At 37.8% G+C, this 26,475-nt stretch overlaps 1 protein-coding gene across 4 annotated transcripts in view; it reads left to right on the top strand.

The window, feature by feature from the left end:
* The window catches only part of USP10 (ubiquitin specific peptidase 10), a 72,085-nt gene extending 46,851 nt beyond the window's left edge, over positions 1–25,234 (top strand). For all 4 annotated transcript variants that reach the window (XM_038368014.2, XM_038368015.2, XM_038368016.2 and 1 more), the window contains 9 exons: positions 4,352–4,461; positions 4,987–5,042; positions 6,854–6,957; positions 7,295–7,394; positions 9,410–9,590; positions 15,972–16,137; positions 19,647–19,791; positions 21,230–21,295; positions 24,165–25,234. In XM_038368014.2, coding sequence (XP_038223942.1) covers positions 4,352–4,461; positions 4,987–5,042; positions 6,854–6,957; positions 7,295–7,394; positions 9,410–9,590; positions 15,972–16,137; positions 19,647–19,791; positions 21,230–21,295; positions 24,165–24,352 — 1,116 coding nt within the window. In that variant the 3' untranslated portion in view covers positions 24,353–25,234. The remainder of the gene's footprint in view (positions 1–4,351; positions 4,462–4,986; positions 5,043–6,853; positions 6,958–7,294; positions 7,395–9,409; positions 9,591–15,971; positions 16,138–19,646; positions 19,792–21,229; positions 21,296–24,164) is intronic.
* The last annotated feature ends 1,241 nt before the right edge of the window (positions 25,235–26,475 follow it).

Below are 26,475 nucleotides of genomic sequence, written 5' to 3' on the forward strand. Positions count from 1 at the left end.
ACAGAAGGGGAAGGGCTTTTAATCCCACTGCTTCTTAACCCAGCAAGAGAACAGAAGATGGAGGCCTAGCTTAGACTTCAGAAAACTCAACAAATTAGTAAGGGTCCAATGGTTCAGGATGGTCACATTAGCAACAATAATACCAGCACTGGAATGGGGGGGACTGGTTTTCAGCCCTCGATTTCCAAGATGCCTATTTTCATGTAACCATATGTCGTGTAACCATATATCTCACGCACAGGAGGTTCCTCAGGTTTACTCTGGACACAGAACGTTATCAATACAAAGTTCTGCCATTTGGCCTGTCAACAATACCTTGGGTTTTTACCAAAGTGCTCGTGGTAGTGGTGGCACACCTCCACAAACTCCACAGACAGAGAGCGACAGTTTTTCCCTATCTGGACAATTGCCTGTTAAAGGCACCCACCCAGGCAAATGCCATAGACACTATGCAGATGACAATCTCACTCTTCTCACAGCTTGGACTACAAATCAACATACAAAAATCAATACTAACACCCGGGCAGAAACTGGACTTCATAAGGCTCATCTTGACGCTCTAGAGGCCAAAGTGTCACTACCAGCGACCAGATTTCTTACTACAGATCGGCACGGACTTGCCTCCATCTACTAGGCCATATAGTGGCAACCATATTTGTGGTACGACACGCTCATCTTCACAAGCGCTGCCTTCAGGGCTGGCTAAGAACTGTCTGCATACCACACAGACACAGCCTAAACGGATGTCTCATAATGCCATTCAATGTCAAAGACTCACTACACTGGTGGACATAACCCAGCAATGTGTGCGTGGGAGTTTCTTTCACACAGACTGCATCTTCATTGATTCTCATAACCAACACCTCCTTGATAGAGGTCTACAACATCACACAATTCAGGGCAGGTGGTTTCCTGTGGAAACACTGTTGCACATATATCTTGCTTCACAATTTGTGCTTGCATTTTCTGCCATTGATGAGGAACGAGACTATATGGGTAATGATAGACAATGTTGCTTGCATTCTTAGTCACTATTATGTCTGCCCAATGAGTGGGAGAGTTAGGAGCCCTCCTGGCACACCCATCTTATACTATCTTCTTCAAAGATAAGGTCACCCTAAGACCTCACCCTAAATTTTTACATAAAGTGCCATTCTCTTTCCACCTGAGCCAACCAATCCATCTTCCCTCATTCTTCCCCAAACCTCATGGGAGCAAACGGGACTCAATATTACACACCCTAGATGTCACACACGCCTTAGTGTTCCACCTTGAGAAAAGCAAGACCTTCAGAAAGTCACTAAAACCTCAGTTACTGCACAAGATGAGTAACCTTCTTTTCTTCGAGGAGTGTCCCTGTGGGTGCTCCACTTCAGGTGACTGTCGAACAGTGCCCCATGGTGGATGGAAGGGGTTTTGGAGTTGTATGAGTAATTGATAATACTCTTAAGTCCTACCAATGCATCCAATCTTGAGCTCTGATCTGTTGCATAGTGTTTTGTAAAGGTGTGCACAGACGCCCAGGTGGCCGCTTTATATACGTTCATGATAGGCACGCTATTGAGAAAAGCTACTAAGATTGATAATGGCCTGGCAGAGTGGGTTCAGGTCTTCAGTGGGAGTTGTATGTCATGCTACTGGTAGCACAGGTGAATGAATCCAGGTATCCCTTTGGACAGCCTCTGCTTGGAAATGGCAGAACCTTTAGATTGTTCCAAAATTGAAATAAAAAGTTCTTTGAGATGGTGTCCCTGTGAGTGCTCCACTACCCACCCTTTTCCCCTCTGCTTCAAAGTTCAATCTGTGGACTCGGGGTGAAGAAAGAACTGAGGGTGGTCTGGTTGCATGGTTCTTGATAGGCTCCAACAATGGTGTGAGACTGTGAGCGTGCATGCGCAACCCAGACAAGTACTGCTGCTAAAATTCTCCAATCAAAGGCTCAGGAATGCACCAACACCTGAAATTGAGCACACATAAGGACACCATCTCGAAGAACCTCATTTACTGCACAGGGTGAGTAACCTCCTCTTTTCAGGTGAACTAAAAAAAAAAAAAAAGAGAGAGAGAGAGAAATACAAGACTTAGTAGTCTTCTATATCATACCCTCAAAGATATGTCTGTTTCATTCCATTCATTCATTCGTTCATGAGAAGCTATCTGTCCTAAGCCATGATTAAACAGGCATATTCAGATTTGAGTGTTGGTTTTTATTGTTGACATGGGATTTTTTGTTCATTTATTTGGGATTTTTTTCATACTGTGTGAGGCCTGACAAACAAGACACAAATGCCATCTTGCGGCTCCTCTCTGCAATAGCTTTTCAGATAAGATCTTTCAGACTATCACATGTAGTTTTATGTTGTTGGGAACAGTCAGAGGGAAGTTTTACAGAAGTTGTCTCTCCTTTTCCTAAACTATATAGCACACTTACATTTATTTGAAATGTTAAAATTAAAAATTAGGGCTGTCAATTAATCACAGTTAACTCACACGATTAAATCAAAAAAATTAATTGCAATTTAAAAAAATAATCGTGATTAATCACAGTTTTAATTGTACTGTTAAACAGTAGAATACCAATTGAAATGTATTAAATATTTTGGATGTTTTTCTACATTTTCAAATATATTGATTTCAGTTACAACACAATACAAAGTGTACAGTACTCACTATATTATTTTTATTACGAATATTTGCACTGTAAAAATGATAAACGAAATACTATTTTTCAGTTCACCGCATACAAGTACCATAGTGCAATCTCTTTATTGTGAAAGCGCAACTTACAAATGTAGATTTTTTTTTGTTTTTACGTAATTGCACTCAAAAACAAAACAATATAAAACTTTAGAGTCTACAAGTCCACTCAGTCCTACTTCTTGTTCAGCCAATTGCTAAGAGAAACAAGTTTGTTTATATTTACGGGAGATATTGCTGCCCACTTCTTATTTACCATGTCACCTGAAAATGAGGAACAGATGTTCGCATGGGACTTTTGTAGCTGGCATTGCAAGATATTTATATGCCAGCTCTGCTAAACATTCATATGGCTCTTCATGCTTTGGCCACCATTCCAGAGGACATGCTTCCATGCTGATGATGTGCATTAAAAAATGTGTTAATTAAATTTGTGACTGAACTCCTTGGGGGAGAATTGTATACCTCCTGCTCTGTGTTTTATCTGCATTCTGCCAAATATTTCATGTTATAGCGGTCTCAGATGATGACCCATCACCAGCATGTTGTTCGTTTTAAGAACACTTTCACTGCAGATTTGACAAAATGCAAAGAAGGTACCAATGTGAGATTTCTAAAGATAGCTATGGCACTCGACCAAAGATTTAAGAATCTTCAGTGTCTCCCAAAATCTGATTGGGATAGGGTGTGGAGCAAGGCTCTAGTGCGGAAACTACAGAACCCAAACCACCAAAAAAGAAAATCAACTTTCTGCTGGTGGCATCTGAATCAGATGATGAAAATGAACATGCGTGGGTCTGCACTGCTTTAGATCGTTATCGTGCAAAACCCAGGATCAGCATGGATTCATGTCCTCTGGAATGCTGGTTGAAGCGTGAAGGACATATGAATCTTTAGTGCATCTGGCACGTAAACATCTTGCAACACCGGCTACAACAGTGCCATACGAACGCCTGTTCTCACTTTCAGGTGACATTGTTAATGAGAAGCGGGCAGCATTATCTCACGTATATATAAACAAACTTGTTTGTCTGAGTGATTGGATGAACAAGTAGAAGAACTAAGTGGACTTGTAGGCTCTAAAGTTTTACATTGTTTTATTTTTGAATGCCGTTATTTTTTGTACATAATTCAACGTTTCTAAGTTCAACTTTCATGATAGATTGCACTACAGTACTTGTATTAAGTGAATTGTAAAAAAAAAAAGAAAATATAATAAAAAAATATAAAGTGAGCACTGTATACTTTCTATTCTGTGTTGTAATTGAAATCAATATATTTGAAAATGTGGAAAACATCCAAAAATATTTATATCATTTATATATATATATAGTATTCTGTTATTGTTTAACAGCGTGATTAATTGCAGTTAATTTTTTTAATCGCTTGACAGCCCTAGTTAAAATATGTGACTAGAATAAAATTATATCATGCGATATTGTAGGTTTATTTTCAAGTGACTCTTGTGAATTGAAAGCAGGAGCATTATCTTTAACAAGATGGGGAAAATCCTTTCATTAATATAATTGTGATTATTGCATTGGTCCTTTGTATGCACATAAAGGATTTTACTTCCTGCTCTGCACACAGTTTGTCTTTGGATATTTAATGTATATACTATATTTTCTGAATAGCTCCTTAATACAATGGACAGACACTGCAGGCTTTGGTTGCTTGCCCTCCGATGTATCACCTAATGAAGTCAATTCCAGTGTATTCAAAATCACAGCGGCCATGCACCTCAACACCAATGATAGACAGTTTGTAAGTAATTTGTTGGAAAATCTTAGTATTTAGTGTCATAGTTTTAAGTAGTTGAACACAGAGGTCTAACAAACCATTGTAGTATTGCAGTTGACGAAACTTGATATATAATTACATTCAGTAGGCTGTGGGTTTTGGTTTATTTAATAACACTTCGCTTTTGTAGTCAGCTTCTGGTTTTAATTATAGTAGACAGTGAAGGGAGGAGAGTATTTCTTTAATCTTTGTTCAGGAACATCACTTTAGATATATCAAAGTGTAGTGAATCTGCAACTGTAGATTGTAATAAAGCTCCAAGACCTAAATTATCCATTTTTATCTTAGCAGTGACCATGTTAATTTTCACATATTTGAACCTAATATTACTCACTTTATTATAGTATGTTCTTAGCTTGATTTTGGCCTGCCAGGGCCCACTTTGATCTAATATTTTAACTGATTTACTTGGAAATCGATCCTGTATAAATAAATAATATTTAGTTAACATGGTGGTGATGCCCAGTTGTTGTTTCCTATCTATTTCAGTGTTCGTCTAATGAACGAGTTCACTAATATGCCAGTACCTCCTAAAGCAAAACAAGGTAAGTGGGGAAAAAGAGTCTTCAAAATAGATTGCTAAACATCAAATGGTATAAGCTCTTTGAGGGCAGTATCCTCTCCTTATTGTGTGTTTTGGGTAGTGCCTGATATAATGGGTTTGGAGTTCATAAGCACTACTGCAATATACATAATTTTCCAAATATGACTTGTGCTGTACCTGAAAAGGATCCATCACATACATAAGGAAAGAAAAAGCATTTTTCTATGTAATTTAGCTGTCTCATGGGTTTCATTTTATGTCAAACTAATCCATTGTATTATGCATTTACAAAAAAAACTAGTTTTACTTGAGGAATTTATGTGCATTTGTTATACTATTCTGGGTTAGATAATTAATGGTAGTGTTTCTTACTACAAAGAGACACTATGGAAATGAGTCATTAGTTCCAATGATTTCCAAACAGGTGAGACATTTCTTTGGTTTGTCTTTTAGTTTTTGCCTCTGCGAAACAAATCTATCTTATGTGATTAATTTTTGGGGTCATTTTAACTACACATAGGAATTTGTCAGCATAGTTTCTGAGGCCAGATGTCTTCATTAGTTTGAACATTCAGTGTCAATAATTTTTATGGGTTTTTCCCAACCCCACGATTTGCCTACCTGGTTTTGACGTGCCTCGTTGCCAGTGGTCCCTGTTGAACAGGTTCTGGACCAGGCAAGGTCTCTGTGCAGCCAACCAGTATCACTGGGGCCTTCGTGACAGCCTTTTTGTGCAGCTGCGGTGCAACGCAGACGATGACACATGTTGTCGATGAATGCCTGCTGACTAGGTTCAGCGGTGGCCTAGAAGAACTGCATCATGCCAGTGAAGATGCGATCGCTTGGCTACACAACTCTGCACATGCTAGATAAATAAATGGGTTTTTCCTTAGTTGATATGTAATGTAACAAGTGACCCATTAGTAATAAGAACATAAATTTAAGAATAGGTTTTTCTATGAGTACAACGTAGACACACAGGAAAAACCCAAATTCCAGAATTGTAAATTCATTCATTTTCTCATATGTTCTGGTCAGCGCCATTTGGTAAAGTGTAAGAGACTAACATCTTTTAAAATACTGACTTGGTGTTAGCTTTTTCTGGACCATCTACTGGTTCAAGTAGACACATGATTCTTGAGGAAAGTTGCAGAAGAAAAGGCCATATTGTAGAGATTCTTAAGAGAATCTTAGTTGTTCAAAAACTATTTTAAAATCAGTTCTGGATTCAAAAACCACTTAAGATCTGTGAAGCCTGTGTAACAGGCGTAAAACAGAAAAAAGGGTATGTGTGGGGTACAGTTCTTAACACTGTTAGATAAAATGCCCTAACTGGATGAAATAGTGAGAGATTGCAGGTGACACTTTATGTGAATGCTGATAGTAGCTAATACAATGCTATGCTAAAATATGTCTCTTTAAAAAAATAAACACCACACATCATTTGTTAAGTTAAAGAATGAAGATGTTCTTTTTGTTTGGGCAGGTTTTGTGGAGTAAAATTAATGCATTTATGCTAGAGCGGTAAATGTTCTTATAAAGGGGGGAAATATAAGTTCTTGAAACATTTTTTGACATTGAACTTTGTATTAATTTCTCTGGAATACATAAAAAATTAAATCTTAATACAGACAGAGTCTTCCTTTGGTCAAACAGTTCATAACATGTCATTTGAGTATGGTTTATTTCAGCTGCTTGGTCATATAACTATTTGTTGAAGAAGTGAGTCAAGCTTTCCTCTTAATATTTCCACTTCATGCTTTCTCAGTATTGATTATTTTGATATTATGTCACTTCTGTTTTGCCTTGCAGCTTTAGGTGATAAAATTGCGAGAGACATCCGGCCTGGAGGTGCCTTTGAACCAACATACATCTATAGGCTCCTGACGGTTATCAAGTCAAGCCTGTCAGAAAAGGTGCTGTTTAAAAATCTTTAAAGTGTGTGTATCTAACAGTGTACATAAAGTAAATTGCATTTCAAAGCAGCCAGTATTCTTAATATTATTTTTCTTAACAAAATAAAAGCCATAAAATCAGTCCTGTGTGTTTCAGACAAAAACTATATTTCACAGTTAGTTAGTTTTTCCCTCCTAGGCTCTGAGTTCTGTCATAACTGATAGTGCTGTCTGATACAAAATACCTTGCAGTTTCACTAAAGTATCTGAAAATTAAGGAGACAATATCCTGAATCTACTTAAAATTTTAGACACCATACAGCGATATAATAATTTTAAAAATTAATCTTGTATTCAGGGCAGACAAGAAGATGCTGAAGAATACCTGGGATTTATCCTAAATGGGCTACATGAGGAAATGCTGACCCTAAAGAAACTTCTTTCCCCACACAATGAAAGTAAGCTCTTTTGTACCAAGCTGAATTCATTTTCAAATACTTATTGTAAAAATGGTTTTCTTTTTTGGAAGGGTGAAAGGAGGGAGGATGAATTAACTCTAGAAGAGTGGTTTGAACGTGTGGGGAAGATGCCAGTTATGACATAGCTCCAGAGGGAGCTAACACAAAAGACAGAAATCTATAGCTTTTTTTTTTTAACAGGTTTTCATTGTGAAAATCAGTAAATAGATAGAATGGGACCATACATGCCAGATTTAATTGTGGAGAGCAATTTTTTTCTTTTTTTTGGCAAAGATATAAGGTGTTAGAATGAAAGCTACTGAACAAATGAGGTGTTTCCCCAGTTAGGTTGGTCATATAGGCATATTGGACTTGATCTGATAATCAAGCAGCTTTTTGTTGAAGGTATGAACTCCCTTCCTTAGCTACTGGCTTCTGTATTGTAAGTGTACCTAACTCAAGTGAGAGCATGATCAAAACTCCGGATGATTTACTTTAAAACAGATTTTGTCTACCAATTATAGGTGTAGTTTCCAACTATTCACAATATCTAAATTACGGTTTTACAATTGCTTTTTCTACCTGATTGAGGTATAGTGTAGCGCAACGGTGCACAACCTGCAGCCCATGGGCCCGCCGTTTCCCACAACTCCTGTTGGCCGAGAACAGCGAACCGCTGCCACTGGGAGCTGTGGGCGGCCGTGTAAATGTAAACAAATGGTCTGGCGGCCCACCAGCGGATTACCCTGATGGGCTGCATGTGGCCCGCTGGTTGCCCACCACTGGTGTAGTTTATGTCAGTGACCTCTGATCAACCGTTGGTTAAGCTCTTGTTGTTTTCTGAACTGCAAGCAGAACTTAGACAAAGAATTTTTAATAATTTTGTGTCTATTTATAATAGAACACATTAACTGGTTTTACTAATGCTTTGTTGCTGAAGTGCAAAAAATACAAACTGAAAACTCCACATCTTAGCCTGCAAGAATTGACAGGATTTACAGAGAACTTAAAAATGGAGCTTTATCTTACAGCAACTGTTTTATTTTTATGTTTGTTGGTTTCCCAATTTAAAAATAAAACAGTACTACTACAGTAGTGCAGTCTTGTCATTATGAATTTTTTTTTTTAAGGTTGGTATCCAATCTATTTAACTGGGTAAATTCTCTGTGATGTAGCACTATCATTTCATATTCTCTAGCGACATTAAGTACATAACTTCCTTTGTTTGGCACTCATAAAAGTATTTGCTAAACTTTGTGTGCACTGTAAAATACCCAGGCAACAACGGTGTCTTGTATAAGCCAAGGCTTTAATTTTCCAGAACATCCCTTAACTTTCTAAAGTAACAGCCCCAAAGGTTAATTATCTAAAGCCACATTGAACTTGCGTGTTTTTTCATGTGTGGTTTGTATGCAGTTATGTAGATAAACTACATTCTGTTAAACACTTAAGTATTCCCAGTTGCAAAATGCTCAAGAAATGGTGCAGAATATTGTCTGAAAGTTGACTTTTCACAAGTTGTTTAAGTAAAACATGAAAGCCAACTAATCTTCTGATTATTATTCCTATAAAGAGGATAAGAAACTTGAAACCACATCATATAAGTTCTGAATCAAAACTTTTGATAGTGTGTTTTTAAAAAGAAAAGGAGTACTTGTGGCACCTTAGAGACTAACAAATTTATTAGAGCATAAGCTTTCGTGAGCTACAGCTCACTTCATCCGATGAAGTGAGCTGTAGCTCACGAAAGCTTATGCTCTAATAAATTTGTTAGTCTCTAAGGTGCCACAAGTACTCCTTTTCTTTTTGCGAATACAGACTAACACGGCTGCTACTCTGAAACCTGTGTTTTTAAAGCTATACTTCTCATTACAACTCCAGACATGTCCTATAGGGACATTATCACTAATCATATTCTGTTGTTCACCAGCTCTCTCTCCCCCTTTTAAGGAAAAGTTGGGGATTATTTTATTTGTATAAATGAATATCTACACACTTTTCTTCTCCTCCTTAAGAAATCTGTGTTTCCAATGGTCCTGAGATGCAATCTATAAATGAAGAGGAGGATCAGGATGAACAAGGAGAAGGTAGTGAGGATGAATGGGAACAAGTAGGGCCCCGCAACAAATCATCAGTTACTCGACAGGCTGACTTTGTTCAGACTCCTATTACTGATATTTTTGGTGGTCACATAAGGTATGGTACCTTTTATTAGTCTGTTTTTAATACTATAAATTATACTTGTTTTGCAGCTGTGTGGAGGCATGGTCTGCATTGCCTTCCCCCATAAATTTTTCCATTGCTTTGCAACTGAGAAGATACACAGCCACCGGAGACTGCACAATTATTCCATGACCAGTTTTCTGTGGTTAAAAAAGGAAATGTGTCTAGTCCACAAAGGCCAGGGAAGCATAACATCCTAATCATGAAACAGTCTTCCAGAAGAGAGGGTTCAAAAGATTTCATGTCATTGTAAAGGTTACTTCCCAAAAATCAGTTTGTGATCTGTGTCACACAATAGATGCATCTTGTGGCATGTTTTACAGAGCAAAGGTTGGCTTGAAGAACAGATACCTACAACAATTGTTTATGAATAAGAAGTTGAAAAAAATACATGTATTTTGCATATGTATAGTTGCTTTCATGCAAGGATCCGAAGGACTTTACAGTAATTAAATAGTTCAGGTTTAGAAATGTCTTGTGAAGTGCTAGCCCTTTTTATATGTGGATTAACTGAGACATAGTGAGTTTTTCCACCGAATGCATCCGATGAAGTGAGCTGTAGCTCACGAAAGCTTATGCTCAATAAATTTGTTAGTCTCTAAGGTGCCACAAGTACTCCTTTTCTTTTTGCGAATACAGAGTAACAAGGCTGCTACTCTGAGTGTGTTGTGTAATTCACAAAGCCAGTGAGTGGAGAAAAATGGAAATAGAACTCAAAAGATGCAACTGTCAGCTAAATTCTGTCTAAGCTGTGCAGGTGTGCAGCAGCTTATTAAGTGCCGCGCAGGCGCTCCGGGGTGGCAGGGGAGATGCCTCTCCCCCAGCCTTGGACCTGCCGTGGCTGGGGGGAGAGGTGCCCCTCCCCCAGCCCAGCCCAGCCCCGGACCTGCCACAGCCAGGGGAGAGGTGCCCCAGCCCAACCCCAAACCTTCCGCGGCTGGGGGGAGAGGTGCCTCTCCCGTGGCCCCATCTCAGCCCTGGCCTGGTCTTATTGTGGCCAGTGGAGAGACACCTATCCCGCGGCCCCAGCCCTGCCGCAGTGGGGAGAGGCGCCTCTCCCTCCTAGCCCAGGTGCTGCCATGGGGAGAGAGAGAGAGGGAGAGTTCTGTGGGAGTCCTCTTTCCCTGCCATAGCCTGGGGCAGCCTGCACCCGAAACCCTCAGCCCTGCCACAGAGCCCACACCCCCAGCTGGAGTCCTCACACCCCCTCAGCCTCAGCCCTGAGCCCCCTCCCACACTCTGAGCCCCTCAGCCCCACCCCCCACCACATGAATTTTGTTATGTGCACCAATATGGAGGTGCACATAACACGTGTGTCACATCACCTCCATATTGGTGCACATAACAAAATTCATTCCACACATGCTTGGGAAAAATTAAGAGGGAACGCTGACTTTAGACAACAAGCAAGAAAGACTAAGGTTATTTCTGCGCTTCAGTTTATGTCAGCATAACTTATGTCACTCAGGGGTGTGAATAAATTACCCTCCTGAGTGACGTAAATAACACCAACGTAAGCGCCGGTGTGGACGGAGCTTGTCTGTGGGGAGCTTCTCCTGCTGACATAGCTACGGCTGTTCATGGGGGCTGGAGTAACGAAGCCAATAGGAGAGCTTTCTCCCGTCGGCTTAATCTCTGTACTAGCAGTGCTGAGCAGTGCAGCTGTAAGCTCTCTAATATAGCCCTAGCCTTATGCTATGTTTTTATTTAAAAAAAAAAAAAGTCACACCCAAAGAGATCTTTTTTGAATTCAATTATTAATTCCTGCAACAGCTTGCAGTGATGTTGAGCAAAGGCCCAGATATGAGTACAGGAAGACAAAAAGGGGATGTGAAAAAAATCATTTAAAAGTATTATTTAAAATAAATGGTTTAGAATATAAAGGCAGAGTAAATACTTGAAACGTATTCCCAAACAACTAATGTTAGAATATGAAGAATTATTTTTAAGATGGAGGGCAGACATTTAATTGCTAGTTTTGCACTCCTTGTGTTGCCAGGTATGCAGTCTAGAAATATGAATAATGCTGGTTGGTTCCTTCCATATGCAACACACTGAAATTATTCTTCAGAGATTTGAGTCAGACAGCTGGCAAATAAAAAGACGTTTTCCATAGAATTGGCAGACAGATGTGTGTACTTACTGGAAAATTTCCCTGTTGATGGCATGTGCACATATCCTTTGTCAAATACCCTTACGTATGTGTGTGTGTGTGTGTGTGTGTGTGTGTGTGTGTGTGTATGTGTGTGTATATATATATATATATATATATATATATATATATATATATATATATATATATAGGAAGTGTGTATTTGTCATGGCCAGGGCAGTTTAGACCTCGGTATGATTGTTTCATAAATTAGTTAAAATGAAATTAAGGATATTGGGGGGAACACTAGGTCCCCAGTTGAAATCCACAGAAAATACGAAATTTGTGGGATTACTTAAAAAGAGAATAAATTTGCATTGAGCAGCACAACCACAACGTCCATTTCCACATCTGTTGTCTACTTTCACCCCAGCCATCTCATTCTGCCTACAAACTAGGTCACACAGTAGACCGCAGAAACAATATCCCGTCTTGAGATGTTGGAAAGCTTCCTCTGCTAAGGCTGAGGGTGGAAATAGGGAGGATTTAAAGGCAAAACTGCCGGTGGTAGTCCACCAAATAAAAGCATCAGAAATAGAAAAATCAAATGGAAAAGACCACTAAGAAAACATGGTTGAATTGACACCATTCTGCTTAGATAGATTTTAGCCTGTCGTCTACATTTGTTTAATTGATTTGTTGCATTCTACTTAGGCATCGTTTCTATAAATAATTTTTTGTGAAAGAAAAAAGTAGATGGCTATAAACACTTAAATATAAATCTGTAGGTCCACATTTTCATCAGGCTTCTGATTTTATGCATTGACAGAGTGCTTTTACATTTATAACTTGTTCAAATTTCAAATATTTTTCATGCAAATTTGGCATACATGTAAGTCAGAGGCCTGGCAAAAATGTTGCTCACAAGATGCACTGTTTCTCTCAGATACTTTGTGATGAAGAAATCAGGTGTGTGCTTATGCATGGGAAGAGCTTTGCTTTGAAGAAATTTAAAAGCTATTTTTTATACACCATATGCACCTACTTAGTGTCAGTAAACGCTGTTAATGCTACTACAGTAGCAAGGAAATTATGAACAACACACATTTTCAAAATAAATTTTATGAAAACTGTCTATATCATACTATTGTTCAACTCCTTCCAATAACTTGTGGTTGAAAAATCCTGTATTTTGTTTAAAATGCTGCATTTTTCCCTTGTGACTAACTTTTGCTGTAGTTTCTACAAAAGAAAATGCTTTGTATATAAAATGTTATGCAAACCTAAAGTCCAGCAATATTTTTGCTATCAAATGCAGTACTTTTATGTACTTTTGCAAAAATGCTATACTTGTATTTCTAATTCTGTTTTTAAAAAAAACATTTATCACTGGAAATTAAATTTTGGAATATCAGCTTTATTTTTAGATTAATCTCATCTTCTGTTTGTTGATTTTAACTGGTTGGCGTTTGTGTACTGTACTTTGTTTGCAATAGTTTGCAGTAGATTATTACATTAAATAATCAGGTTAGAGGGGGAATAGGAAGGTGTCTCAAAAACAGCACAACTCTCAACAGTGGAGAATCTGTTTTTTCGAAAACATCAACCTTCACATGTGTTGAAGGTTTTGTCCTTAAATATAAGCCACGAAGGCAATGGTAACCTGAAATAAAGATGCCAATGTCTTTGGTAGAGTCCTTTCACTCTAAGGACTATACGTAGCCAATGTAAAGATGGATTGACCTTCTGTTGGTGCTTCAGGCCTGTGCCTGAATCAGAGGAGCTGTTTTTAATACAAGCTTGCAGTGCAGGCATTAAACTTCTATGTATATATTTAACAGATAATTCTGAGAGTTCAACAGTGTGAGTTGAATTGTAGTTTATTTTAAGACTTGCTATATCAAAATTTTCTGAAGGACTGTAACATGCAAAACAATAACTTATTTAGCTGTAAAGACATTATTGATTGTGCTTTTAAGTACCATCTTCAAAATAAAGGGTGATTAGATACATTTTCAACCAAGATTCAAGACAGCTGAAAATCAATAAAAAAATCTCCTTTTGTTACAGTGTCTTTGGCAAACAAACTACTATCAAACCATATATTCCAGTTTTCATATGAAGGCTGAAATTGATTTAAATTTCCAAATATAAATAGGAAGCTGGTTCTGTTACTTTAACACATAGAGACTAAAAGACTCCAGTTTGTATTCAAGACAAACCAATAAGTGTACATAGCCTGGCTGCAAAATCTGACTGGGGGGAAAAAACAAATCCTAAAGCAATTCTGGAATATGTTGTTGGAAACCATGTACAGATTTTAAATTTTAAAATATTATGATTAGAGAACCTGAACTCAGTTAATTTTCACAGCAAAATTACAAAACGACTAGATAATAACGTTAGTACTTGTCAGTTCTAAATATCTGTTCTAAAATATGTAATGTTTCAAAAATCCAGCATCATGATTGAGAAATTAAAATGTTAATGTCACCATTTTGAGTTTCTGCATGAGCACCATATGCTTCTCTGCAGCAACAATTAATTTCCAAACACCTTTCCCAGAACTGTCCATGTTCCACAGAAGTAAACAAAATGAGCTATTTTTGCTCTTTTGTAGTTAGCAACATAGCGAAGGTATGACATTTGCCAGGTGGAGAAGATAATGTAATTTTATTTTCAAGCTTCTATTAGACAGCTTGGGAAACAATGTTGGAAAAACCTATATGACAGACTTGATTTTGTATTGTAGGTACCTATATCTTCAATGTAAATTTCACTTTCTGCATAACTGTTCCCCAGTGTGTGAGGTTTTTGATAAATCAAGCTGTTACTCTCTTACACTGTGGAGAGAAGTAGGTGAATACACTACAAAATTTGTAAAGAAAAATGTGACTAGTTATTTTGAAGATCCCAAGCTAACAGAAGTTTAGTAGATTTAAACATAATTCATTGTAAAACACAATACTTCAAAATCAGTTTCTTTTTCGCTTAGTTGTCAAAGATCCCGCCCCCCCAGTCACATTGGATGATTTGGGGGGGGGGAGGAATAGCTCAGTGGTTTGAGCATTGGCCTGCTGAACCCAGGGTTGTGAGTTCAGTCTTTGAGGGGGCCATTTAGAGATCTGAGGCAAAAAAATTGGGGATTGGTCCTGCTTGGAGCAGGGGGTTGGACTAGATGACCTCCTGAAGTCCCTTCCAACCCTGATATTTTATGATTCCACAGTACCCCTGGCTTTTGTTGGCATCACAGTAACCCCAACTGAAGTTCTTTAAAAGAAAAACGAAAACAAACAGAGTGATCATATGCTCCTCCAAGTGTATGATGTCTTGCCAAATAAGCCATGCATAAATACGCTGATTTAAATATACTAACCAATTATATGTGTTAACAAATATTAAACAAAATAATTTTACTTGAAATTTCATTAAAGTAAAATCAGGTTACTGAAATTGATGCTTAACCTTGATATTCGTATTGATTTTGGTAGCCCAATGTGCAGCAAAGCAAGGAATGGACTAAGGTCTAAGGAAAAGAACGTGGGTGGATTCATAGGTGCATTTCAGTGTCCCCTTTCTAGTAGCAGGTGGATTGATTTTAAAAAGAAAAACTTAATATGATTTAAATAACAATTTAAAAAAATTTAAATTTGTAAAATCTTCTATATTTTTTCCCAAAAATCAATTTTTAGACACCCTGACTAGTAGCTTTTCCACTGTTAAATTTTGAAGGATGACAATACAGTAGAACCTCAGAGTTATGGACATCTTGGGAATGGAGGTTGTCCATAAGTCTGAGTAAAGCACAGTTTGGGCTCCAGACCAGGCTTCAGCAGCAGCTGAATGCCCTACTCAATGCTGGCATGAGTTTTCAAGCTTGTCCCCCTCCCCGCGGGGGTGTGTGTGTGTGTGTGTAAACAGCGTGTCCCCCTCCTGGTGGAGGGTGGGGGTGAAAGTGGCGCAGACCCCAGCACCACTACTGCTCTGCTGGCTCTGGCTGTCTTGGGCTGGCAGCCCCAGCATTTTGTTGTAAATGTCAGGTAGGCGTGGGGACAGGCAGACCAGATGTGCCTACCTTTAAGATGCAATGTAGGTACCCTACAATATTTCCTTTTTTTTTTTTTGGGTCTCTGCTGCTACCTGATTGGTTACTTCCGGTTTCACATGGTGTCCAGTTGACCAGTCAGCACATAACTCTGGTGTTCGTATCTCTGAAGTTCTACTGTAAATCTGATATTCAACTTTGTCTCCTGTTTCTGTAGATCTGTGGTTTACCAGCTGAGTTCTAAGGAGTCTGCCACTCTGCAGCCATTTTTCACTCTACAACTGGATATCCAGTCTGACAAGATACGCACAGTCCAGGATGCATTGGAAAGCTTAGTGGCAAGAGAGTCTGTTCAGGGTTACACCACAAAAACCAAACAGGAGGTGTGTTCTGGTCTTGTCTGCTGGATCTTTTTATAGTCAAACATTGAATTTTAAGCGCTTTTCATACAGCTGTTGGTTTTTCACTAGTTGCTTGAACGTTAAACCTCATGCTAAGAGGTGCTAACGTTGCAAGGTATACTACAAGTGTCAAGTGTACTACGTATTTAACATGTACAGTCAAGGTGACTCAAACAAGATGAAACACTAATTCTGTTAAACAAAATTATTGACAGTAAATAGTGTATTTGCAGAACTGGTGTAATAGTTGGTTTGGGATTTTGTGGGGGGGGACAGAGAGGCATATAAATTAAATTCACTGTTTGAGAAGTGGTAGTATGTACTGTCATAAGGAAAATAATTTTTCCCTAATTTTAAAGCACAGAAGCTCAGGTGTCCTAGGCATTGCCAGACACTCCTAATAAGACCGATGTGCTTCAAAACGTTGGTTGGTTCAGAGTATTTTCTGGCTTTTGAAGTAGATATTTATAACAGTTTCATGACTCAGAAAGCTGACCTGTGTTGCTTTCTGTTCTTGGGTTAGAAGGAACAGAGTGGTGACCATCCATAAGAGAAGTTCTCAAACTTCTTTTTGTACTATGGGCTTCATTTAACTACAATAGCATAATATCCATATGAAAACTACAACAATTGTTTTCATGCAAAAACTACTTTGGGAAAGCACTATGTACCCAGCCAGCTCTCTGTGCATTGGAGTTTGGCAATTTCTGGTCTTGAATGATGGGCTATGTTATATTTTGCTCTGAGTATCCTCACACTATTCTCATCTTTTTCTCCAGCTGGCTGATCTGATGGTCAATTTACTAAAAGAAAAGGAGTACGTGTGGCACCTTAGAGACTAACAAATTTATTAGAGCATAAGCTTTCGTGAGCTACAGCTCACTTCATCGGATGCATTGTAAATGCATCCGATGAAGTGAGCTGTAGCTCACGAAAGCTTATGCTCTAATAAATTTGTTAGTCTCTAAGGTGCCACACGTACTCCTTTTCTTTTTGCGAATACAGACTAACACGGCTGCTACTCTGAAACCGGTCAATTTACTGTGTGTCAGTAAAGAATTAAAATCTACATAGTCGCATCTGTGCATGGTCAGCAGAAGGTGCTCAGATTAAAATCTCATGTGTAGTGTGTTCTTAATTACCTTAAACAGACAAGAAAGCAAAAGGGGCCTTTGAACATAGGGTCATTCTTCACAGAAGGCATTATTTCCATATATCTTATCTACCTCACTGTTTATCTAAACATTCAGAATATAATTGTGACTGGAGAATGCATGGAAAACTATTTTCCTTGAAAAGTGATAGGTAGACAGACATCTTTTTTCTGGATTATGTATCCAGTCCTCTAGTAGGAGTAGAAGTGCAAAAATATTTTAGGGATTTCTTTTCATGTGGACGGAACATTGCAATGCAAGCTCATCATAATTTATCACAAGGATTTTGTTTTACTAGTCACTTTTTTGGTTTTTGCTGCAGATGGTTTTAACCTCTCTAAGGACAACCCAGTGTTCAGTTATGGGGTTTGGAAAAAATAGGTGTTCAGTTTAGGAGCTAGTGATTTGGTCTGGTTTAGTGTTTGAATGGAAATAAAAGCATCCAAAAACCTTTTAGATCTTTCTTTTTCAAAAGATATTCAGGAAAAATAGCAGTTTTTGTATTACATGTTGTGAAAATATTGAACTTTAATAATTATTAGTGCATACCTAGCGGTTTATAGATTATGTTAATTCTCAAAAAATCATTGTGGGGAAGGCAGATAGGTATTTCATCCACACATTCGAGATGGAAAAAAAAACAAGATACTTAAATAACACCAGAAAGAGTGTCAGTATTAGGGTTAGTGCTCAAGAGTTCTTGGATCCATGTCCTATATTTATAACTTTCCGCAGGTCACGCCCCATCCCCCCATCTTAAAGTATTTTTAGCTAAGCAAAGCTTTAGTCCTCATTCTGTAGCAGGTGGGGATGCTAAAGTAATTGTCAGGTTGAAAGATGCTACAATGGTGTTGCTCTCCTTTTTTATGTTTAGTTTTAAATTTTTATGCACTATTCTGCATTGAAATATGATCTTTAACTTTAATGTGAGAGCATCGTTAACTGCCTCAGATTCTCAAGATCTTAAGCTATACTTTCTGTGGTTTCTCAGGTTTAGGAGTGACAACCAGGCACCGTAAATATAGCTTGCCCTTCTGATTCCCTATTTTCATTCCCGCTTAAGAATCACCAAAGTTTTTTTTTCTTTTGAAGTTAAAATGTTGGTGTTTAATCTCAGCCTAAGCTTTCTTTAAAAAAAAACAACAACCATTTTTGAGTGATGAAAAAGATGTGTCCATTAATAAAACAAAATTAAAGACTAAAAGTGAAGACTGAAATATTACTCTAAGCCCCTTGTGTTTAGGGCAGTGGTTCTCAACCTGCGGCCTGCTTGCGGCCCAATCAGCACAGAGCTGCAGCCCATTTTACATCCTAAAGGCCATACAGGTGATTTTGGATGTGGCCCACATAACACAGGGTGGGCCACATATGTGTAAACAGGTTGAGAACCACTGGTTTAGGGTGTTGTGGAGCTTCCAAGTATTTACGTTGTCCTAGTATAGTAATACTTAAACATGTATTAATGATGAAACTCAGTCTGCCATCTGTAAATTCTGGCTGTTCATAACTTGTTTGTCAGTGCTGGGTACTTTGAAGTAGGAGTCTTGTAGCATAAAGGAGGCACCAGAAAAACCTTCAATGGCTTTTCAGTTCCTGTTTTATGTTATAGTCATCAGTCCCGACCTCCTTTTACTAGATCAGTGACTCTGGTTTCATCCATCAGTCATGATCCTTATGTGCTTATCTACATACAGTGCTGTGACATAATATGCAACTAGTCTGTGTGTGATATGTACTTACATTGGTACCAGTATTTCCAGCACTTCATAGAATCATAGAATATCAGGGTTGGAAGGGACCTCAGGAGGTCATCTAGTCCAACCCGCTGCTCAAAGCAGGACCAATCCCCAACTAAATCACACTGTGTTAAGTAATCCTGCAAAATCAGACAAATAGGCTGCAAGAAGAACAAAACTAATCCATGGAAAAATGTATTTTTGAATCCTAATGTTGCAGTCCATCATTTCCACCAGCTTTTTTTACTGTTTCATAATATATAGTTAGTCCCTAGATTAAAAAACCCCCATTGAAAGAACCACACAAGGACATTAGATTAAATTGTAATACTTCTTGCTTGAAGGTAACACTTCAGTGGGAAAATCCAATGCGCTTTAGAGGCTTAAAATACACAAACAACGGGAAATTTGTCATAAAACTAATACAATACAGACATAAAAATAACACAATACTTTCAAGTGGCATACTTAGGTAAAATTCGTGTTCTACACACATTCGTCATACTCTCTTGCTTTTTGCTTTCAAAAGGGTTAACTTCAAGATATAGTGATCCTAAAATTAAGATCTAATTTTAAAGCATTTTTGTGTTCTCTGTATTAGGTGGAGATCAGTCGAAGGGTGACCCTAGAAGAGCTCCCTCCCGTTCTTGTGTTACACCTCAAAAGATTTGTATATGAGAAAACTGGTGGATGCCAGAAGCTTATCAAGAATATTGAGTATCCCGTTGACCTGGAAATTAGTAAAGGTGAAGCTCTTAAATAAAAGTTTCTTTTTGTTTTGAGGAAAAGAGAATGTTCTACAATTTCCAAAGGGTAATAGTGAATTTTTGCAAGCTCAGTATAGGAGAGACTTGATTTTTTTCTGTTGGGTTGTATACATGTGAAAACTCTTCTAATCTAAATGAAATCTTTATTATCTTGTGTGCCTTATTTTGTGTCTGTGCTAGCTGTGGATTAGGGGAATCCAGTCCAGTGATGCTCCAAGCTGATGTGCTCAGGCTTTTTTTTTACAGCACTTGCTGCCTGTACTGTTTTAATTTAGATCTCAGTCCTTCAAAGAACTCCACATAGGCAGACCCTGGAACATTTATCAGGCTCCATTGACTTCAGTGGGGGCTCATGCAGGTCCAGTGTCCAGCTGAGTGGAACTAGTAGAATTGGGGCCTAAGACTGTAATCTGTTCAGGGCTGAGGGATGACTGTGTACCATGTGTTCGTACAGTGCCTTCCCTCAACTGATTGGAGTACCCTGGACAAGGTATAAATAATGAATAAAAATACTTCAGTTTGCAATCCATCCAAAGAGGTGGTAAAAGCACCATAATAAAAACCATTTATCGGGCTGGAGAGGAGAAATGAGAAACCTTTTTTAAGACCAAACTAAAATCAAACTAAAAACATCAGAGCAATCAAATAGGTAGGTCAGATTTCAAGTGTTAATGCATTAAAAAGTTTCTTCAATTTTTAAATTTTAAGATCTATTCCTTTTTTATAAAGTGTGTGTTTTATATGTAAACACCAGAATAATATGTGTATCTTGCTGCATTGAATCTTTTTATTCTGACATTGACTGTTCAGTCAACCAGTAGTTCAGATTGACCAATATTTTTATGCTGTCTGCAAGATGTTCCAAGCTACCTGGAAATTGCAAGGCTAATTATGTAGGGATACATTATAAATGATGTATTTACTTTATCAGATAGTATAATTTGATCTTGGGGGTTGTTTGTTTTTAAGACATACTGGGGAGGTTGAAATCTGTACAGCATGTGTTACAGGTTGCTTTGGTCAAGCAAGACAGGCAACTGCTATATTCTTTACAGTCTCTGCAGTTTACAGGCTGGCCCTCATCCTCCAACAAGAGGCATGGCAGGGGAGATAACTATGTCTTGGCCCTTTTCCCCCTCTCCTCTGTATCCCTGGGGTAGCTTTGAATGGTACTCTTGCTTGAAATCCCTTATGCAAAGGCTGGTGCTCTGGCAGTAAGAAACTAGAAGTTGACCCCCTTGTCTCCCACCACAGAAAAGACTTCAGTGTCAGCGTGCTGAGGTTTCAGCCATTTCTTTGATGTAGGAAGCTTCAGATGAAAAACTATTTGATTCTTTCTTGGAAATAAATGTTCGCCCGACATCAGTTAACACAAAAGTTTTTAGCTTGTTAAAAGTGTTGGCTTTTGCTTTTTCAGAGCTACTATCTCCAGGTGTGAAAAGCAAGATTTTTAAAGGCCAAAGAACCTATCGGCTCTTTGCAGGTATTTAGCCATTTATGTCACTCTATCCCAAAATATTGCATTACATACAGGAATTCTGATTGTGGAAATGTTGTAGTTACTGCTGACTAGGATTATAAAATGTTTACTTTAAATTAAAGTGATGTAACTTGCAGGGGTAGTAACTTCTAGTGTAAAGTGACACATAAGTACTGAATATTCCTATTATGTGATTCCTGTCACATTGTTTCAGCTTCTGCCTAAGTAACATAGGATCACAGTTCTGTACCAGATCCATCCTGCACAGGGTATACAGATACTTGCTTTTCAATGAAAGAATGCAGACTGCAAAGCTTCTATTAAGATGCATATAGGTCTGCTCTGACTCAAGTGGTGTACATCCATATTTATTTTTTCTCAACGAGGTTAAATTTTAAGTATCAACTCTTCCGTGAGTATTATTCATTTATGATGACACTTTACACAGATTGTAGAGCATAACTGTTATTGATGACGAATTGGTGTTAGTGACATGTGACTTGAATGGTAAATGCATCTTGCATAGCCAGAAGAACATCTACAACTTTAATATAGCTATATTCGACACATACCACTGATTTGTAGGGTAACTTTTCAAATGTCTTTTAAAATTGTCAGTTTGATGTTGGTTCATTGCATCGTTCTAAACACTTTCAAGATGAGTTCTTCTTGCAGTGTTTGAATAGCATATTGTACAACTACGGAGGTGCCACTGAGTTGGCTGTTACATAGTGTCGTTTTTATTGTAGGAATATATTGAAGTAGCAGATAAAAGACTGTTATTGGTATTAAAGAATGGAAACTGGTGTAAATATTCAGAAGCAATTTATTAATAAACAAAACATTAATTTCTACAGTTTTTAAAAACTATTACATAGATTAGTAAGATTTGCACCTGCTTATTTGTATTAGCATCAGAAGAAAAAGCTCAGGGGACTGGAGCTTTTCACTTCTGGGTCACCAGTTTAGTTCCAGCCCTGGTGGGCTTGTGTGATGAGGTAGTTTGGATCCAGTTCTGTTTAGGTGGTATAACCAGGTTACAGAAGGTACCATCAAGACTGGCAATCTCAGCAGAGGGCAGCAGTTACTTTAGTGGAACAATTCTCACTTCTGGGGTGAGCTTCCCAAGACAGGGTTGGAGAGCTTGGATAAAACAGTATGAGGAAATTTGCATTGCCACTGCCTCCTCTTTTGTGACTGTTCTGTAGGCATACACACCATTTCAGTCTCCAGTCCATTATTGTTAGTCCAGAACTTTACACACACGGCATGCACTACTTGTACAAAATTTTAATGACTAAAAATAGGGTTTTTTAGAATTAAAGATATTTCTAATTAAAAATATAACTAGAGGTTTGCCTAAATATTCCTCTGCAGTAAGATAAAATACAAACTGCAGCCTAGAAAATCTTATAGGGTAGTTTCTGTCCTAAAGAACTCTTGAAATATACCAATAATTTAGAATGTGTATACTGTATACCACAAATCATGCCAGTCTACTTTGTTTAACTTAAAGTACTCATAATATGTATTTATCTTCATAGAAGTGTAAACAAAATCAGAGTAAGTTTAAAGTGTGGTTCAGCTCTGAAAGGTAGATTGTGAAAATGATACTTTCCTACTACTACTTGTTTTTATTGCTTTGTTTTCTCCTCTTAGCATTGCAGAGACAACATAGCTAACAGAATGAGCTAGATTCTGTTCTTCCTTGTGCATTATTACCAAAATTATATACCAATATAATTCCAAACAGTTACACCTGTACAACCATAGTGAAGGCAGTAAAAATACCCAGGTGTAGTTTGCACAGGATCAAATGGACCTAATTTTGCTGCAGAACATGTTACAAGTGGTGACATTCTCAAAGTAAAGAATCTAACTTGGTTCCATGTTGAGATTGCAGGATTGGCATTCACAAAACTAACTAACTAACAAACTAAGCACATTCAAATGCTTAGTATACAGTGATTCTTGTGGAATTAGTTTTGTAGGGTGGAACCATAATTTAATCAAAATTAAATGGGTTAGATGGGGAGTATCTTATGTTTGTAATAGAGACTTTTGAACAGAGAGTTCTGATATTGTAAAGTTTCATAATATCCTCTTGTACATGAAGAATTGAGGTTTTATGATTAGATATGAGTGAAGGTTGACTCAGGCTTCTGGTTTAAGTCACAGAGATGTCTGATACTAAATATTGTATAATACCTACTTTGATCTGCAAACAGTTAACTTGGTGAAGATTGTTTTGACTTGAAATGACAAACAGCAACAAACTGGATGTGTAGGAGATTTCAAGCAGTTATGTTTGTTCTCAACTGTTTACTAAGTTTGTCAGCACTAACTGAATTTTCTGAAGCTATGTTGAATTGTTGCAGGAAGATGGTCTGTCAATCCCATTGGTCTTTTCCTGTGAAGTAATCCTTCCCTGGAAGCCGTGTAGTAAATTAAAAATATCTGTCTTAGACCTTTGGGACACTTGATCTTAAGGATATATTTTTCACTTCTTTAGAATCCTGAGTTTTGTGCTGCCAGTGAAAAATCACTAGCATCACAATAGGTTTGTTCCTTTGTAAGTGGATACAATTATGACAGTATTTGCTATCATATAGATAATGCTGGTATAACTTTAAGTATTTGCAAAGGCTTTTCTAAAGGTTTTAGTGGCGACGACTGTATAAGCATAACTGCAGTACAGGATAGCATGTAAACATGCCAGTCAACATGTAAACTCTTTAAAAAATATGTTCTTGATTTCATGTGAGTTGGAAAATTTGTTTGAATTATGAACTTTAAACAAAGGAATATCTTAGTAAATTTGTATTCCTGTTTTGTTTCCAGTGGAAGTATAAACATTAACTTCTCTTTGCAGTTGTCTATCATCATGGAAACAGTGCAACTGGTGGCCATTACACTACAGACGTCTTCCAAATTGGTCTTAATGGCTGGTTACGCATTGATGACCAGGCAGTCAAAGTGATAAATCAGTACCAGGTGGTGAAGCCGTCTGCTGAACGCACAGCCTACCTCCTGTACTATCGCCGAGTTGACCTGCTGTGAAACTTCCCTCTTTATGCTGTGTGTGCAAGATACCTGCTTTGTAGAACGCCAACTATCACTAACTTTTTTCCTCCTTTAAATGCTCTTTTGAGTGAATCCTTTTTCCCCTTGCAACTATGGGATAGAGTGAAAAAGGAAACTACCTTGAGGGTTGTACACAACATAGTTTGTGTGTTGACTTTTGACTTTGCAGAATGAAGTCATTTGGTTGAAAGACTCAGTCTCACGAATCACAAAAAGATAAAATATTTCTGCGTTAATGCTGAATCCTAAGATGATAAAGGGGGTTTGCATTTGATTCCCACTTTCTAATTGCATAGTAGAAGAAAACCCTGCACCAGCAACAAAACTTGTAGATTTCTGTGAAAATAAGTTTTATCTTTACTTAAATAAAAAAAACTAAAAAAAAAAAAACAAAAAAAAACCCTCTCTGCTCCCCCAGTAGTTTTTGATAAATGATAAAACTTGAGCCAGTGTGTATCAGGAGACAATGGTTCTGTGCTTCAAAACAATGTACAAAAGTACAAAATGCAGAGTTGCTGGTTCCTAACAGGAAAAAAACACATTTTAATAATTGTGCGATGAGAAACTGCTTAAGTACACATTGCAGATCAAATATTTGGAGTTAAAATGTTAGTCTATGTAGATGGGTGATTGTAACTTTATTGCTATTAAGAGATTTCAAACTGCATTTATGCTTCTGTGTACACAAGATTTTAAAAAATGGGCAAAATAATGAAGATTGATATTTCTTTAAGTCTGCTTTGTTTAATTTTGCTGTCTGCTCTCCTATAATGTTGCGTTTCTAATTGTACACAGTTTAGTGATATCTAGGAGTATAAAGTTGTCGCCCATCAATAAAAGTCACAAAGTTGGTTTAAAGTTGTGGGATTGTGTTTTTCTTTGACTTCGAGTGTAAATTTCAGTTGTGGAAACTCTAGTCTAGAGTTACTATGCATTTTCTAATTTGAAATAATGCTATTTAGCAAGATAAAATTCACCCTGGGTGCAGAGGGCATCAGAAGACGTGTGTATCATTTAGGCCTTATTTTGAGGATTTAAGTGAAGGCTCCATCCCCTCAGGGGTGCTATGATACTCAAGAAAGCATAATCATTACCTGATTTTAAAAAACCCATACCTACTAAGTCAAACGAGTTTTGCATTTAAAAAAAAAAAAAAGCAAATTGCAGGAAAAAGTTATTTTCTCCACTGTTTTTAAAATGAAGTAGCTGCTTTATGTTCCAGGAAATTTTTGTAGCATTTCCTTAAGCTGCCTAGATTTCTCTCTTCACTTTTTATCTCTTTGTTTGGCACAGGCAGGACTGCTTCTTTCCATCTAACTTCTCTGTGATTGTGCTGCTTTTTACTTTTGTTGAAAGAACTGTACAGTTTGCCTTTTTAGTAGCTCTAAGGTGTTCATAGCTCACCTATTAATATAGTATCTGGTGACCCTTTTTGTGCTGTTTGGCTTTTTCATTAAAAGGCAATTAATCGTGTATTTGTACAGCACCTCACGCAATGTGCTTCTGGTCCAGGACTGGGCTCCTGTGCACTACAATAATACAAGTTATTAATAATAAGAAGGGGCTTTGGGAACCACACCATAAAGGAGGAGGGGTGGGAAAGTGTTAATCCACAGCTTCAGGTTTCAGAGTAGCAGCCGTGTTAGTCTGTATTCGCAAAAAGAAAAGGAGTACTTGTGGCACCTTAGAGACTAACAAATTTATTAGAGCATAAGCTTTCGTGAGCTACAGCTCACTTCATCGGATGCATTTGGTGGAAAAAACAGAGGAGAGATTTTTATACACACACAGAGAACATGAAACAATGGGTTTATCATACACACTGTAAGGAGAATGATCACTTAAGATCACTTAAGCTTCAGCTTTCAGAATCTCTTCATCCAGGGCTGATCCGAAGTGGTGCCCTGCACCTTCAATTTTCATGGAAGTTAATCAGGCCCTTATGTCTACACAGTCATTCAATGAGGAGCATTAAAACTTTACACTTTAGCTTTGAGAAAATATTGGCTGCCTCTCTCAGTAAAACTTCATTTAAGTCTCCCTGATATTGAGAAAACTGATGTTGAATAGGAGAGATTGAAAGTGACTTAAAAAGAATG

Source organism: Dermochelys coriacea, chromosome 12 (genome assembly GCF_009764565.3).
Source record: "Dermochelys coriacea isolate rDerCor1 chromosome 12, rDerCor1.pri.v4, whole genome shotgun sequence".
Classification (NCBI taxonomy): domain Eukaryota; kingdom Metazoa; phylum Chordata; order Testudines; family Dermochelyidae; genus Dermochelys; species Dermochelys coriacea.